Source organism: Rhinoderma darwinii, chromosome 4 (genome assembly GCF_050947455.1).
Source record: "Rhinoderma darwinii isolate aRhiDar2 chromosome 4, aRhiDar2.hap1, whole genome shotgun sequence".
NCBI classification, from domain to species: Eukaryota; Metazoa; Chordata; class Amphibia; order Anura; family Rhinodermatidae; genus Rhinoderma; species Rhinoderma darwinii.
Window position 1 is genome coordinate 405274353 of NC_134690.1, and position 16632 is coordinate 405290984.

The 16632-nt window shown below is 47.0% G+C and overlaps 1 protein-coding gene across 1 annotated transcript in view; it reads right to left on the reverse strand.

Moving 5' to 3' along the window:
- Nucleotides 1-638: 638 nt before the first annotated feature.
- The window catches only part of DNAH8 (dynein axonemal heavy chain 8), a 329590-nt gene continuing 313596 nt past the window's right edge, over nucleotides 639-16632 (reverse strand). Inside the window, exons 78-83 of the mRNA XM_075863774.1 lie at nucleotides 15641-15746; nucleotides 13695-13947; nucleotides 13431-13621; nucleotides 12015-12136; nucleotides 6837-6955; nucleotides 639-915 (exon numbers count right to left, since the gene is read on the reverse strand). Coding sequence (XP_075719889.1) covers nucleotides 639-915; nucleotides 6837-6955; nucleotides 12015-12136; nucleotides 13431-13621; nucleotides 13695-13947; nucleotides 15641-15746 — 1068 coding nt within the window. The remainder of the gene's footprint in view (nucleotides 916-6836; nucleotides 6956-12014; nucleotides 12137-13430; nucleotides 13622-13694; nucleotides 13948-15640; nucleotides 15747-16632) is intronic.

Here is a 16632-nt window from a genome sequence, read left to right on the forward strand (position 1 = left end):
TCAGCTTTTCTATACTCTATACAGTAAATTACCTCTGTACCATTATAATCTCTGTTTTCAGACACAAGGCCTGGTCGTCATGTGGTTCAACGGATCTAGATCACCAGAGCACCCTATGATGTTTTAAGTCCAGTTCAGTAGAACCGCGGGATGATCAAGTGATGCCGTGATACAAATGCTAAAAAGTGACTGTATTACGACCGTCTAAAATTGGAATAAATCTGCTTTCCTACACTGTGTGTGACATCTGCAACTCAACAGCTTTCTGTGCTTTCAGAATTTATCCCCATGCACACTACTTAGTGATGAATTGCATTGTATCTGCTCTTACACTGCTTATTACACTACATTTTATCTGAAATCGAGTGGGGGTTTTTTTCACCGGAGATAATGAATATCAGAGTTTATTTCTTTTGGAGAAACTAAACCCATTGGGACTCATTTTGTGAAGATGTTCCTGTATTTCTTGTCCAGTGCATGGTCTGAAGTGCCTACGTCACAGAATAGACGCCACATAGGAGGCCATGTCCTGGATGAAAGGTCCAGAATGTGCTTCCTTGTATCACCACCCTATAAGCCCCTCGTTTGGTGCTGGAGGGGGTGGATATGACTTCATTTCACCTTATCCCAATTGCTGCCTATGGAGCAGGTTTCTTTGACTGTGCAGATTTCTTTACATCTAATATTAAGAGCTCCGTCCTGCAATACTTACCAAGTTTCAGCTTCTTGGCAAGTGCATCAATTTGGTTTGTGGGATCCGAGCCCATAGAGAGGAAGCAGATGAGTGGGGTACGAGTGTCGCTTTCTTCCCAAGTGCTTGCAAGGTTTAGAATGACGGGTTCTGTGTACTTTATGTTTAAGGAATTGCCAATGTATTTCCGAGCTTGAGACAGAGTGCGATCAGGACACCAAGACCTATTATATGAATAGATAACAGATCACAACCAGTACAATATAACACGGCCTCACTAAAATCTATAGAGCATCGTTAATTGATTCTTAGCTGTAAACAATATATGACCGGAGCTGCCGGGACTATTTATCCACTTTTGACAAATGTACACAAATAAGACCTGAATTATATATATAAAAAATAAATAAATCACATTATCCCTCCCCCCCCATACCCACCATCTTCCTGAAAGTAGAGACCTGGTACATTGTGAGAATGCCACCCAGCACTCTTGGGCGCCTTCATGCCATTTTGCATCAAACTGTAACGTTTTGTAAAAAATGCATAAAGATTTATGTTTGTGGCCCAAGAAGAGCCTCGTAAAGAAAAGCCCAAGATGTGGAGAACTCATACATGTCCCCTATGTCTACATGCAGGTATCATCACATAATCCCCAGGATTGAAGAGAACAAAACTATTAGCGAGCCAGATACCAGTAAATCGAGGGCTACACGGCGACTTACTGGTTGTGCATCAAAAAACCGCTGTGTCGCGCTGCGTACATGGCAGTAATGTAAGTCAATTTGGTTGCGTTACGACCCGCAAGTTGCTGCAGAACAAAATCGCAATGTAGCCAAAACATTAAACTTGATGAGTAGACAACTAGTCTGTTTAGGTGCAGGGAGCGATTACATGTACAACTGCTCCTCCTCTTACCCCTCTACTAGGAAAAAGACCCCCGTAAATGTGACAACCAGAGAGCACATATCGCCTCTCATTGGTAAGACAGGTGACAGGTAACAGGGTGTGATCTTTCCTTCTCCTCTCCCTCCCACCTCCTTCCCTACAGATGAAGAAAGCAACACTAAAGATAGAGAATAATTGTAGTGCAGAGCCGCCTTAAAAAGATGAAAATAGACAAATGACCGGCTCCAGATTGCGTACACCCTGAGCTCGGAGGGAATTAAGTAGCGTGATAGACAGACCATTATTTAAAGGTCTCAAAGAAGGTTTTCTAAGAGATGAGATCCTGGAGTATCTCAATGAGAATAAAGGTATAACTTCATATACGCATGGGATAATGAGGTATCAGTCCTGACAAACTAATCTGATCATCTTCTATGAGGAGGTAAGAGCTAGACAGGACCTGGGGGAGTCATTGGATGTCATAGATCGGGATTTTTTCCACAGCATTTGATACTTTGCGCATAAACGGTTCGTAGATAAAATAATAAATGCTGGAACTGGGGGAAAATGTGTGTAAATAGACAAGTGGCTCAGTAATAGAAAACAGGGGGTGGCTATTAATGGTACATACTCAGATTGGTGGGGACCACAGGGGTCAGTCTTGGAGGGGTCACTGTTACTCGTGGGGACCACAGGTTCCAGTATTGGGCCCTGTGCTGCTTTATATATTTCTTAATGACCTTGTAGAGAGATTGTACAGTAATATTTTTATAGATGATAGTAAACAGTATAAAGGCAAGAACATAAAAGAGGACAGTATTCTAATACAACGAGATCTGGAGAGAGCTGGAGGCTCGGGGAGAGAAGTGGTAAATGTGGTTTGACACTGATAAATGTCACGCACAGGAAAAGAGAAAATGCATGTCCCCACATGTACCAGTCACACCGCCCCCACATGTACCAATCACACCGCCCCCACATGTACCAATCACACCGCCCCCGCATGTACCAGTCACACCGCCCCCGCATGTACCAGTCACACCGTCCCCAGATGTACCAGTCACACCGTCCCCACATGTACCAGTCACACCGCCCCCACATGTACCAATCACACCGCCCCCACATGTACCAATCACACCGCCCCCACATGTACCAGTCACACCGCCCCCGCATGTACCAGTCACACCGCCCCCACATGTACCAGTCGCACCGCCCCCACATGTACCAGTCACACCGCCCCCGCATGTACCAGTCACACCGCCCCCACATGTACCAGTCGCACCGCCCCCACATGTACCAATCACACCGCCCCCACATGTACCAGTCACACCGCCCCCGCATGTACCAGTCACACCGCCCCCACATGTACCAATCACACCGCCCCCACATGTACCAGTCACACCGCCCCCGCATGTACCAGTCACACCGCCCCCACATGTACCAGTCACACCGCCCCCGCATGTACCAGTCACACCGCCCCCACATGTACCAGTCACACCGCCCCCACATGTACCAGTCACACCGCCCCCACATGTACCAGTCACACCGCCCTCACATGTACCAGTCACACCGCCCCCACATGTACCAGTCACACCGTCCCCACATGTACCAGTCGCACCGCCCCCACATGTACCAATCGCACCGCCCCCACATGTACCAATCACACCGCCCCCACATGTACCAGTCACACCGTCCCCACATGTACCAGTCACACCGCCCCCACATGTACCAATCACACCGCCCCCACATGTACCAATCACACCGCCCCCACATGTACCAGTCACACCGCCCCCGCATGTACCAGTCACACCGCCCCCGCATGTACCAGTCACACCGCCCCCACATGTACCAGTCACACCGCCCCCACATGTACCAGTCACACCGCCCCCACATGTACCAGTCACACCGCCCCCACATGTACCAATCACACCGCCCCCACATGTACCAATCACACCGCCCCCGCATGTACCAGTCACACCGCCCCCGCATGTACCAGTCACACCGTCCCCAGATGTACCAGTCACACCGTCCCCACATGTACCAGTCACACCGCCCCCACATGTACCAATCACACCGCCCCCACATGTACCAATCACACCGCCCCCACATGTACCAGTCACACCGCCCCCGCATGTACCAGTCACACCGCCCCCACATGTACCAGTCACACCGCCCCCACATGTACCAGTCACACCGCCCCCACATGTACCAGTCACACCGCCCTCACATGTACCAGTCACACCGCCCCCACATGTACCAGTCACACCGTCCCCACATGTACCAGTCGCACCGCCCCCACATGTACCAATCGCACCGCCCCCACATGTACCAATCACACCGCCCCCACATGTACCAGTCACACCGTCCCCACATGTACCAGTCACACCGCCCCCACATGTACCAATCACACCGCCCCCACATGTACCAATCACACCGCCCCCACATGTACCAGTCACACCGCCCCCGCATGTACCAGTCACACCGCCCCCGCATGTACCAGTCACACCGCCCCCACATGTACCAGTCACACCGCCCCCACATGTACCAGTCACACCGCCCCCACATGTACCAGTCACACCGCCCCCACATGTACCAGTCACACCGCCCTCACATGTACCAGTCACACCGCCCCCGCATGTACCAGTCACACCGCCCCCGCATGTACCAGTCACACCGCCCCCGCATGTACCAGTCACACCGCCCCCACATGTACCAGTCACACCGCCCCCACATGTACCAGTCACACCGCCCTCACATGTACCAGTCACACCGCCCCCACATGTACCAATCACACCGCCCCCACATGTACCAGTCACACCGCCCCCACATGTACCAGTCACACCGCCCCCACATGTACCAGTCACACCGCCCCCACATGTACCAGTCACACCGCCCCCACATGTACCAGTCACACCGTCCCCACATGTACCAGTCACACCGCCCCCACATGTACCAGTCACACCGCCCCCACATGTACCAGTCACACCGCCCCCACATGTACCAATCACACCGCCCCCACATTTACCAGTCACACCGCCCCCACATGTACCAGTCACACCGCCCCCACATGTACCAGTCACACCGCCCCCACATGTACCAGTCACACCGCCCCCACATGTACCAGTCACACCGCCCCCACATGTACCAGTCACACCGCCCCCACATGTACCAGTCACACCGCCCCCACATGTACCAGTCACACCGCCCCCAAATGTACCAGTCACACCGCCCCCACATGTACCAGTCACACCGCCCCCACATGTACCAGTCACACCGCCCCCACATGTACCAGTCACACCGCCCCCACATGTACCAGTAACACCGCCCCCACATGTACCAGTCACACCGCCCCCACATGTACCAGTCACACCGCCCCCACATGTACCAGTCACACCGCCCCCACATGTACCAGTCACACCGCCCTCACATGTACCAGTCACACCGCCCCCTCATGTACCAGTCACACCGCCCCCACATGTACCAGTCACACCGCCCCCACATGTACCAGTCACACCGCCCCCACATGTACCAGTCACACCGCCCCCACATGTACCAGTCACACCGCCCCCACATGTACCAGTCACACCGCCCCCACATGTACCAGTCACACCGCCCCCACATGTACCAGTCACACCGCCCTCACATGTACCAGTCACACCGCCCCCACATGTACCAGTCACACCGCCCCCACATGTACCAGTCACACCGCCCCCACATGTACCAGTCACACCGCCCTCACATGTACCAGTCACACCGCCCCCACATGTACCAGTCACACCGCCCCCACATGTACCAGTCACACCGCCCCCACATGTACCAGTCACACCGCCCCCACATGTACCAATCACACCGCCCCCACATGTACCAGTCACACCGCCCTCACATGTACCAGTCACACCGCCCCCACATGTACCAGTCACACCGCCCCCACATGTACCAGTCACACCGCCCCCACATGTACCAGTCACACCGCCCCCACATGTACCAGTCACACCGCCCCCACATGTACCAGTCACACCGCCCCCACATGTACCAGTCACACCGTCCCCACATGTACCAGTCACACCGCCCCCACATGTACCAGTCACACCGCCCCCACATGTACCAGTCACACCGCCCCCACATGTACCAGTCACACCGCCCCCACATGTACCAGTCACACCGCCCCCACATGTACCAGTCACACCGCCCTCACATGTACCAGTCACACCGCCCCCACATGTACCAGTCACACCGCCCCCACATGTACCAATCACACCGCCCCCACATGTACCAGTCACACCGCCCCCACATGTACCAGTCACACCGCCCCCACATGTACCAGTCACACCGCCCCCACATGTACCAGTCACACCGCCCTCACATGTACCAGTCACACCGCCCCCACATGTACCAGTCACACCGCCCCCACATGTACCAATCACACGCCCCCACATGTACCAGTCACACCGCCCCCACATGTACCAGTCACACCGCCCCCACATGTACCAGTCACACCGCCCCCACATGTACCAGTCACACCGCCCCCACATGTACCAGTCACACCGCCCCCACATGTACCAGTCACACCGCCCCCACATGTACCAGTCACACCGCCCCCACATGTACCAGTCACACCGCCCCCAGAATCAGCACTGGCTCCTGTTAGAATTGGTACAGTTGGAGGATGGAAAAAAATTCATTTTAACCTGCATGGAGGAAAGCAATGGTAAACCACGGAACGAATGTCTACATGTAAAGAGGACGCAGCATTGTGGAGGAACACTGCTCACATGGTCTGCAAGAGTAAGGGCCCATTCACATCAGCGTTGTCTTTCTGTTCAACCTTTCCGTCAGAGGAATAGATGAACGGAAGGCCAAAACCATCGCTTCCATTGACTACGCTATTGTTTCCATGAAAAAAAAAAAGGAAACCTAGTGGAACGGAGGCAAACTAACCAACTGAAAGAAAAAAATACTTTTCAAATCAATGGTAATGCAAATGGAGGCAATAGTTTCCGTTTGGCTTTCCGTTAATCTGACTGAAAGGTTGAACAGAACAGATGAACGGAAAGACAACGCTGATGTGAATGGGCCCTAATAACAAGGGTGTGTTCACACGCGGCAAATCTGTTACACAACTTTCTGCAGCCGAAAACGAGTTCTATAAATGTGAATGGGTTTGTTTCTGCAGCATGTGCATGGATTTCTGCAGGTCCCATTCAGACACATAGGACAGTCATAGACATGTGTGCGAATATAACCTAATATTCCGTACCTGATAAGTAAGAGTCTATGGAAATTATCCAGGGAATTATTGTAGCCATCAGGAATGATTTCCTCTTCTGGGGTGTCACGGTCAAACCAATCCTTCCAACCCTTTTCATTGCAGGTCACCTGAAAATTACACCATGGTCTTAATACAGGGTCACAATGCGGCCCTAAAGGAGGATGCTTGTATCTACGCAAAGAAAATGTGTAACTAGAGGCATCTTATAGTGTTGTCCGCAGATGCTCGGTGAGATCTGATAAGTGTTAGGTCATATCAGTGTTAGGTCATATCGGTGTTAGGTCTGATCGGTGTTAGGTCTGATCGGTGTTAGGCCTGATCGGTGTTAGGCCTGATCGGTGTTAGGCCTGATCGGTGTTAGGCCTGATCGGTGTTAGGCCTGATCGGTGTTAGGCCTGATCGGTGTTAGGCCTGATCGGTGTTAGGCCTGATCGGTGTTAGGCCTGATCGGTGTTAGGCCTGATCGGTGTTAGGCCTGATCGGTGTTAGGCCTGATCGGTGTTAGGCCTGATCGGTGTTAGGCCTGATCGGTGTTAGGTCTGATCGGTGTTAGGCCTGATCGGTGTTAGGCCATATCAGTGTTAGGTCATATCGGTGTTAGGCCCCCTTCACAGCATGTTTTTTCCTTACGTTGGGAGGACTCACAAAATTTACCCGACGGAAGGCTGCAACGTATCCCACTATATGTCATACATCACGAATCCCGCGGGCAGAGTGCTACCTAAAGCGCTGAGGCTCCTGACATCACTTAAGCCTTAGGCCAGGTCCACAGTTTGCATTGAAATACAGTAGCAGCCATGTAGACTTTATTTATAAAAATATCCTCTACATGCTGCAAATTGTTTTTGACCTGCGGTGCGAATTTTAAAATCCTCAGCATGTCAACTCTGTTGCGGTTTTCAACCGTGGATTTTACCCCTTTCAAAGTGGACGGGTGAAATCTGCAGTAAAATATGATTAATCCGCATGTTCCAGGTTTTCCCCATTGAATTCAATGGGGACGCGAATCCCGAAAACAGAAAGCCAAGTGTTGCGACTTTTGCGGGGTATTCGCAGCGATTACACCGCAAAAATCACAACTGCGGAAAACAACAAAAAAAAAATCATACTTACCCAGAACGCCCTCTTTCTTCCTGCAGTCCGGCCTCCTGGGTTTTCATCCCATGTGACCGCTGCAGCCAATCACAGGCTGCAGTGTCACATGGCCTGCAACGTCATGGTAGTGAGGCCGGGCTACGCGCAGAGAAGAGGGAGGGGGTAAGTGTCGACGGTTTGTGTTTTTTTTTCAAGTGCTGCTTTCCGCATTGTGGTGCGGTTTTTCGGACGGAATGTACTGCGGGTTTCAGGTCAGATAAACTGTGTAAAAAGTGCCCGTGGGAACCCGGCCCAAGGCTGCTTTTATGTAGAAGTTTAATCTGTAGCTGTTAAGTCCTCCATGCCCCGATTTCCACATAGAACAAAAAAAAAAAGGACCCTGGTAGTTGGCGGGCACATTATTAATACATCGCAACTGGATGCCAACCGGCAAAAAAACCTACTCCCCATCTACCCTGAACAGGTTAAATTATAAATCTTTATTAGGCTAAGAAAGGCAAGTAGACGAACCACATAAATGTCCACATAGGCGCAGCATGCTGCTCTTATCTGTAGTCAGATCTCCATCTACATGAAGGTATCAAATCATAGTAAAAAATGTCCATGTATTCACCACAATGTCAGAAATTAAAGAGCAACTCCACCCCATGCATTTAGTAATCTGGGGGAGGGGCTGTCTTCAGTTCTGTTCTTTGGGTGAATTTACATGAGAAGTTTTTGGCCGCGCACTAAAAACCGTATCAAAAATCACGGCGCAACCGCACTCTGTTTTATAGCATATTCCCGCGGTTTTGCGATGTGGTTTTTGAGTTGTTAGTTTTTTACAGGTGAAATATATTTATTTTACATGTTGCACCTGTAAGAAACATATGGGTGAAAACCGCATTGCGAAACAGCGGCAATTGACGGTAAAACTGAATGCACTTTTTACCGCAAGGCCAAAAACGTCTCATGTAAATGCACCCATCATCCTGTGTTGAAGACGGTGGGGGGATTGCTCTTTTTAAACTGCTCTGGGCAATAAATTGAGTCCCGACGGATTTCCTCATAAATCTTCTACTACATATAGTCGATATTATGTAATGATCCGACTCTACACGGTTTACAGATCTGACTACATGAACTGTAAGAAAAGCTGAAAGTGTTTCTGTCACTAAATATTGGGTTTTCTTTCAGTAATATTCAGAAATATTCGGCACACTAAGTGATGATTTTAGCAAATCTTTCGGTTTTATTTTATCAAAAATTGATGCCAGAGTTTTAGTGCGACGTTTCGGTCGTAACAAAGCGTTAAACCGCTACTAATATACGCAGCGCCAACGACTGGATGAACCAGACACCAGGAGGTACAAGTGCCTGATGAAGGTCTAATATACGACCGAAACGTCGCACTAAACCTCTGGCATCAATTTTTGATAAAATAAAACAGAAAGGTTTGCTAAAATCATCACTTTGTGTGCCGAATATTTCTTTACTAAATTACATAGACAAGCACTGAAAATCATTTGCTATAAAATCTTCCTGTTTTTTAATAGCTCAAAGGGAAGACGCCGGCAGTGAGTGATGGATTGGGATAAACGGAGTGGTAAAGCTGGGGATCAGGTGAGACTGGACTGGGTTGAGGTTGCACTGTGCACGTGGTGAGGTGGGATTCGGAGAGTAAAGACCCTTTTACACTGGCCATTTATCGGGCAAACGTTCGCTAATAGATTCCCAATAATTGCCCGGTGTGAACAGGCAGCGATCAGCAGATGAACGAGCAAACGCTGGATCATCTGCTGGTTGTATAGTTTTAAAAATGAAAAATATTCTGGTTGTCGGCAGCACATCTTGGTAATAATGTACAGGGACGAGCGATCGGAGTAACGAGCGCTCGTCCCCATCCATAGCTCCTTGTGAAAGGAGAAAACGAGCGCTGATCAACGAGCGGTCTTGTCGATCGGCGCTCGTTTACACAGCCCAGGACGGGCCGTGTAAGAGGACCTTGAAAGGTGGAGACCTTCCATCAGTTAAGGCGTGGAATCAGATTATGGGAGAAGAGCACTGTGGGGTTGTTGGACAGTAGGTTAAAACTAATGGCATTTTACATGTGTTTTTAAACGCAGAAAAAAAAGTGTGTGAAAAGGAGACCTGAGACTGGATTCACATGAAATTGAATTCAGAATTAAATAACAATTCTGGAACATATTTTCTTAGAAATCTGCATTGTACTGTTCCTCTGTTATTCCTCCTAGAAATGTATAAATAAATTGACAACTGTGTTACCATTCCTCTTGTTAAAGGGGCATGTACCTACACATTCTCACTCTGTCAGCACTGATTGGACAGTGTCACACTGTGTAGGACACAATCCCAACTGGTAACACCCAGTTGTCAACTTACTCATAAATTTCTAGGAGGAATAACAGAGGAACAGCCCAACATATTTTCTAAGAAAAGATGCTCAGGGAATACAAGTAATTAAAACAGACATGTCAGGAGAGGTGACGGCTCCTCTCTGATGACTCATCACTAATGACATTCATTAGTCCACACACTATCCACACTGACACTTATCATTACAATGTGTGGGCATATTGTCATGGATTAGTATGTGGGCTGGCATTTATGTAGTGTGCGGAGATCAGATCCATGTGTGCAGGATACTGTGCAGTATCAGCAAATATACCCTACATGTGAACCTGGCCTTATGTTCTATTCACTGTACATAAAAACTGACACAGGACCCATAAAACAGCGGCCCTACAGAGCTGTGCGAATAAGGGCATGGCCACACGTAGCGGAATTGCTCTGGAATTTCGCTGCAGACACTCCGCAGCGTTAATCCGCAGCGGACCCGTTTCTCCATTGCCTTCCACAGCTTTTTAGTAGGGTTCGTTTGCACGTTGCGGACAATTCCGCTGCGGAGCATAGGCTGCGGTGCGGAATTTGGTGTCCGCAGCATACAATGGATGATGCGGACCTGTGGCGGACTGGTTGCGGACTCATTGCGGATCTTCTCCATTGACTTCAATGGAGATTCTAAGTTCCGCAATGAAGTCCGCAGCTGTCATGCACATGTTATGTGTTCTGCGGAGTGTATTGGTTTTACTAACATGACATTTCTTCATTCTGGCTGGACCTATGTATTTCTAGGTCTACAGCCAGACTGAGGAAGTCAACGGGGCTCCCGTAATTACGGGTGACTACGTGTGTGCAACCGTAATTATGGGAGCGTTGCTAGGCGACGTCAGTAAATAGTCACTGTCCAGGGTGCTGAAAGAGTTAAGCGATCGGCAGTAACTGTTTCAGCACCCTGGACAGTGACTACCGATCACAATATACAGCAACCTGTAAAAAAAATAGAAGTTCATACTTACCCAGAACTCCCTGCTTCTTCCTCCAGTCCGGCTTCCCAGGATGACGTTTCAGTCTAAGTGACGGCTGCAGCCAATCACAGGCCAATCACAGGCTGCAGCTAATCACAGGCCAATCACAGGCTGCAGCCAATCACAGGCCAATCACAGGCTGCAGCCAATCACAGGCCGATCACAGGCTGCAGCGGTCACATGGACTGCCGCGTCATCCAAGGGAGGTCGGGCTGGATGCCGAAAGAGGGACGCGTCACCAAGACAACGGCCGGTAAGTATGAAATTCGTTTACTTTCACTAGGGAAAGGGCTGTCCCTTCTCTCTATCCTGCACTGATAGAGAGAAGGGAAGTACTTTCACCTCAATACGCAGTGGCCAGTCCGCATCAATTTACTGCACATTTTAAGCAGAGCTGCAACAGAATCTGCAACGCAGATTCTGTGCGGCATTGATGTGGACAGTTGTGGAAGAAATACGCCACGTGTGGTCATGCCCTAATGGTGCCACTTTACTAGTATAGTGAAATATGAACATTTTTCTCATCCATTCATCAGCATTTGTTGCATTCTGATATGAAACTACTTTTGTGTTTCCATCATAACAAGTTCTCTGATCAGGGATTTCCAGGGGGGACAAATGGATAAGAAGCTGGACATAGTCTGATAGATGCATTTAAGGAAGAATTCAACCCAATACATTATGATTAATAATGATCTTTTACCTGAGTCAGGATCTCGGAAAACTTCGATAATTTGCTTAATTCTACAAGATTCAACCAGGTAATGTCAAGAATCCACTTGAAAGGTTTTGGAGGACAAGATTTCAGGTCAAGAGATGCTCCACCTACAAAGCAAATCACAAGAACGAAAATCAGCAAATATCCAGAGCTGAGGAGAGAGGGTAAGAGGACCAGTGCTCTATGGGACCTGCTATTATTCTGACAAGGTTTTATGTACAGATACTTTATACTGTCAGCTCGAGCTCGGACCACTGGACACGTGAATTTCTTCAAATGGTTTTCCAGCTGTTTTGTACATGACGAGTTGTATTCTTTAATGTCACAATTTTGGGGTATGTATAATGTATTAAAATATTTTTTTTTTTCTTTTTGGGTGGCAATTGTGCAAAAAAAATGTCAGTGTATTTTATGACATGTTATATTTATTTTATGGGTCAGTATGAGTACGGCGATACCAAATTTATACAGGTAATGTTTTACTACTTTTATACGATAAAAAAAACCTTAAAAAAAATTAATTTGTTTTTGTGTCACCATATTCTGAAAGCCATAACTTTTTTAACTTTTTAATTTTCCATCGTCGGGGCTGTGTGAGGGCTTGTTTTATTGCAGGGCGAACTGTAGTTTTCATTGGTGCATTTTTTTGTGCATACGACTTTTTGATCGCTTTTTATTCAGTTTTGTTTGGGAGACTGGAAAAACAAAAACAGCCGTTCTGGCATTATTTTATTTATTTTCACTGTGCGAGCTAAATAACGTCATAACTTCATAGTTCAGGTGGTTACGGGGGCAGCAATGCTAAGTATGTCCTCTGGCAGGGCCTAATAGGTTACTAAGATGGCAGACCTGGGGGCCATTGTTGGGCCATCCGCACCCTACTATCACGTTGTAAAAACCATTTAGATGCCGAGGTCAGCATTGACTGCAGCATCTAAGGGGTAAACCAGGGGGGATCGAAGTCATCTCTGATCCCGGCCGTTGCAGCAAGAGCTCACGGTGTATCACAGCCGGCTCATGCTGCAGTTGGCACGGGCTCAGATTCTGAATGGCGTCTGTCTTTAACCCCCTGGCACCAGTGCCTTTAATGTTAGATTGATGGAGTTCTGAACACTGGGAGGCAGAAGGGGTGAGGAGTTATAATTGGACGGTGTTTGAGAATGTGCGCTGCCGCTCCATACCGCCAGATGTGGTGTGTTTGGGGGTCTCATCAGTCAGACTCCAACCAATCTAATCTTTCTCATATATTCAATGGATAGGTGATAGATGTGATCGGCTGGAATACCTAAAATCAGACCCGGACAGAATTTTATGTGAAGAGTCTATGCATGATTCCAGGAGCAGATGATGAGAAATTGAGGAACCAATTTTAGGAAAAAATAAAACATCAAATTAATTTACCCCGAATAAGAGCTTGGAATTCCTGGTGTTTGATGTTTCCCCGCTGGAGGTCGACCGTCAGTGTAAGGAGCAGCGTGAATAGGAACTTATGCCTCTCATACAAACCTCTGGCAAAATACCTAAAAACTTCATATGTCAAATATTCAAGGATGTTGCTTATTCTTTTCTGGGGGAGAGGACTTTTGTCTGATCTGTGAGATAAAACATTGGCAGGATTATCATACTGTATCATCACAAGGCCCAGGTGAGAGGAGCAGCTTCTACCTGGCTATGGATCTATCAAACAGCTTGAGGAACTGGCTGAGTGATGTCTGATACATGACATTGATCGTGCTCATCTCCGAGGTCAGGAAATAGAGGATGCTTCCCCGTGTGGCCGCCGGCCGATATTCCTCCTGGGCTTTGTTAATCTTTTCTTCTGTGTCGGCGGCGACGTGCAGCTTCTCACTCACTTCACTGACTGTTTGTTTAGTAATTCTCAGAACTTCCATTAGAGATTTATCGTCGACCAGAGATCCTGACAATAAGAAAACACAATGTTATCGGAAAGTATTTGCCTCCATCACTGCACGGGATACTCAGTGAACAGTTTCTGATCTTAAAAAAACACAATGAAATATTAGACAAAAGGAATCTGAGTAATCACGACAGTTTATGAATTATTATTACTGTATTTATTTGTGCCTCCAGTAGCGAGGATGTGATTACCGTCCGCAGGATATGAATGAAATGTCTGATAGATGCGGGTCCCACCGGTCCCCCGACCACCTCTCCATTTATTCTCACCTGGATGCAGCTGACTGGTAATTGCCTTACCAGGTGAAACAGGGGTCAGAGGACCCCCGTTCTAGAGATAGGTGCAGGTCCGAGGTAAGACCTGTATCTATCAGACGTTTATGGCATGTTTTGTGGATATAACATTAATGTGTCAGTTGGGCATAAACTTTTGATGTTTTTTCTCCTCAGCCTCACATGTAGGCCTCCGCTGGTATATGGATCATTGTCTTGCTGCAATTTATACTTCTTTAGCTTGAGGACTCATAACTGAACATTTTCTGGTCCAATGCAGAATTGATGCTTCCTTTAATAACAACACCACCAGGTATGACTGTATAGATGACGTTCACACAATGTGACCTGTGTTGTTCATAGAACATTTTCCCACACGGCTCGTGGATCATCCAGGGGTTAATTATAGCGGTGAATCAGCGACGTTCCTCTTAGATTGCGGTGCTCCCCTCCTCCTCCCATTGTGGTCTGGTATTATTCTTATTGTGGAGTCCGAAGCACTGTTCTTAGCCGGGGTTTCTGGTTTTATATAAATAAAGCCGAATCGTTGAATATCGGAAAGATATGCAATTTTTGAATACTCTTTTGTGATTCCTCAGCATTTTCAAAATCTCTGGTTGCTGTCAGTGAACAGGAATATTCTTCAGAGACTAAAGTTGCATTCTAATGTGTCGAATGGCTCCATGCGACAAGACCGTGCATTTTTTTTACCATGGTATTGCAATACGATTTTTGACCACATGCCTTTTTAGGTGAAACAAGTTAAAATCAATTGTTTCTCCTGTTAAAGTATGGCATTTTTTTTGTTTTGGTAGATAAACTCCTATGTCTCTCAATGGAAGTTCATCAACTGAAACAAAAAAATGCATGCTATAAAAACACCAAAACAAACGCACAGTGGAAACCCAGCAAAAGAAGAGAGAACTCTGATACCCTTACTAAGCGCTGCACCGAAGGCTGGTTTACATGTTGCATTTTTGAACTGTTGGGGAGAAAAACGCACCTAAAAAGTTTTTTAAATATCGATGCATTTTACAAAGTGTCTCAGCTGTAATCTGGTTTTAGTAGTTATAGACTTACGGCTGAAACACTTTGTAAAACACATGGATATTTAAAAAAAACATTTTTTAGATGCGTTTGTCTTCCTATAACAGTTCAAAAACACAACATAAACTCAGTATGTGAACGCAGCCTATGAGGTTTTAAGCCTCTGAATGCAAACTATGAATGTTCTAATTCACTGACAGCAATAAGAGATGTTTAAAACTGTGGAAAATTGAAACAGAAAGTTGGCAAATGATTAAGCAGAAGTGCACATCTGGAGGACCAGAGCCTGACTCGTGTTCATGTGGTTTGTAAAGTATTACTAATATATTTTTGTGTATTGATCAGATGTATCTACACAACTATGCAAAAAATACCTGTAGTTGCACTCAGCCTAAACAGAAGACTGTCCTCCAGCTCCTGCATTTTTCGTTTGTTCACATTAACCTCTTGCATCAGTTTAATTCTGTCTCCCTCCAGCTCCTGGGAAACGTCAAAGATTATGTTGAGCAGCAAATCACCGAGTAGCAAACTATTTGTATATTTTTTGTATTCTTTACAAAATTAAGTTTAAAAAAAACCATTCCATACTCAAATCTTACATGTGACATGTTATTATAATCCAATAATCAGTGTTGGAATTGATAGCAGAATTCAATGCAGCTAAAGTGATCTACCAGGTCACAGCTACATGTCCGTCCTCCTGCTACATCTCAGGAGCTTATACTCTATGCAAAATGCTCTCCAACACTGGACAGACAGGTAAATAACACAGCCAGGGTTGTATCAGAGATGGCTCAGCAAAATACACCAAATTATCTCTCCATCAGCATGAAGCGTGAATAGAGAATAATGCAACAACCACTGCACACGCTCTAGTCCGGCCCTGACGACCAGGAGTCCTTTCTGTAGGGCTATCCTCAGACAAGGGCCTCCAGTGACTGGTCCTTTGTGCAGGATGTGAGAAAAGCTGTCAAGATATCCTGTACTGTGACATCACTGTTTATTATCTCTGTACTGTGACATCACTGTTTATTATCTCTGTACTGTGACATCACTGTTTATTATCTCTGTACTGTGACATCACTGTTTATTATCTCTGTACTGTGACATCACTGTTTATTATCTCTGTACTGTGACATCACTGTTTATTATCCCTGTACTGTGATATCACTGTTTATTATCTCTGTACTGTGACATCACTGTTTATTATCTCTGTACTGTGATATCACTGTTTATTATCTCTGTACTGTGACATCACTGTTTATTATCTCTGTACTGTGACATCACTGTTTATTATCTCTGTACTGTGACATCACTGTTTATTATCCCTGTACTGTGACATCACTGTTTATTATCCCTGTACTGT